The 1,265-nt window shown below is 45.0% G+C and overlaps 1 protein-coding gene across 1 annotated transcript; it reads left to right on the plus strand.

Annotated features, from left to right (window-relative positions):
• The first annotated feature begins 225 nt into the window (after positions 1-225).
• LOC109239505 lies at positions 226-660 on the plus strand. Its single transcript, XM_019406076.1, has one exon. The coding sequence runs from the start codon at positions 226-228 to the stop codon at positions 658-660; it is 435 nt and encodes a 144-aa protein (XP_019261621.1).
• The last annotated feature ends 605 nt before the right edge of the window (positions 661-1,265 follow it).

The following is a 1,265-nucleotide window of genomic DNA, read 5'->3' on the forward strand; positions in this document are numbered from 1 at the left end:
CCTCTGCAGACTGATCCAGCCCAGAGAAATCCCAACCAAATATGCAAGTATCATGGCACCCATGACCATAAAACAAAAGATTGCGAGCAGCTAAGGGAGGAAGTAGCCCGATTATTCAACGAGGGGCACCTTCGGGAATTCTTAAGCGATCGGGCCAAGAATCACTTCAAAAACAGAGATTCCAGTAGATGGAACGAGCAAGAAGAACCACTGCACGTGATTCACATGGTCGTTGGAGGGGTCGATACTCCTCAAGGACCAATACTAAAATGGACCAAGGTGTTGATCACAAGGGAGAAGCGAACTCGAGATTACGTACTAGAAGGAACTTTCTCTTTCAATGACGAGGATGCAGAAGGGATCAAACAACCCCACAACAACGCACTGGTAATATATGTACTTATGAGTAATACTCAAGCTAAACGTGTTTTGATTGATCCAGGTAGCTCGGCCAACATAATTCGATCGAGGGTTGAAGAACAGCTCGGCCTACAGGATCAGGTTGTACCCGTGGCCCGAGTTCTAAATGGCTTCAATATGGCATGTGAAACCACCAAAGGCAAAATAACTTTGCCAGTAAACATGGCTGGGACCATCCAAGAAATGAAGTTCCATGTGATCGAGGGCGATATGAGGTATAATGCCCTATTCGAGAGATAGTGGATCCATAACATGAGGGTAGTGCCTTCGACCCTTCACCAGGTTCTAAAATTCCCAACGCCAAAGGGAGTCAAAACAATCTACGGGGAGCAACCCTCCACCAAGGAAATGTTTGCCATTGATGAAGTGATACCGATATCGGCGCTTTCATCAACAAAAGGGTCAAGTTTGAAGGGAAAGCAGGAGGTTAAATAGCAACCACAGACATCGGCCTCGGCCCAACTAGAGGAGAAGGGGACTTACGAGGATGATAACTATATGATACCTCGATCCTTCATAATCTCCGATGATTCTGACGCCAATAAAATCAACGGTCGAAGAGCTGGAACAAATCATATTGATCAAGCATTTACCCGATCGAAAGGTATACCTGGGCACGGGGTTAACTCCCGAGCTCAGGAAAATACTTATTCAATTTCTTATAGCTAATATGGATTGTTTTTCTTGGTCCCATCTTAATATGACAGGGATCCCACTGGAGATCACTACTTATAAACTAAGCTTGGACCCGAAGTTCCGCCCGGTGAAACAAAAAAGGAGGCCTTAGTCCGAGGTCAAACAAACTTTCATCAAAGACGAGGTAACCAAAATTCTCAAAATAGGAT

This window comes from Nicotiana attenuata, unplaced genomic scaffold (genome assembly GCF_001879085.1).
Source record: "Nicotiana attenuata strain UT unplaced genomic scaffold, NIATTr2, whole genome shotgun sequence".
NCBI lineage: Eukaryota > Viridiplantae > Streptophyta > Magnoliopsida > Solanales > Solanaceae > Nicotiana > Nicotiana attenuata.

What these genes read in the sequence shown, in the direction of transcription:
- LOC109239505 (XM_019406076.1), top strand. Translation starts at nt 226, where the DNA reads ATGGTCGTTGGAGGGGTCGATACTCCTCAAGGACCAATACTAAAATGG.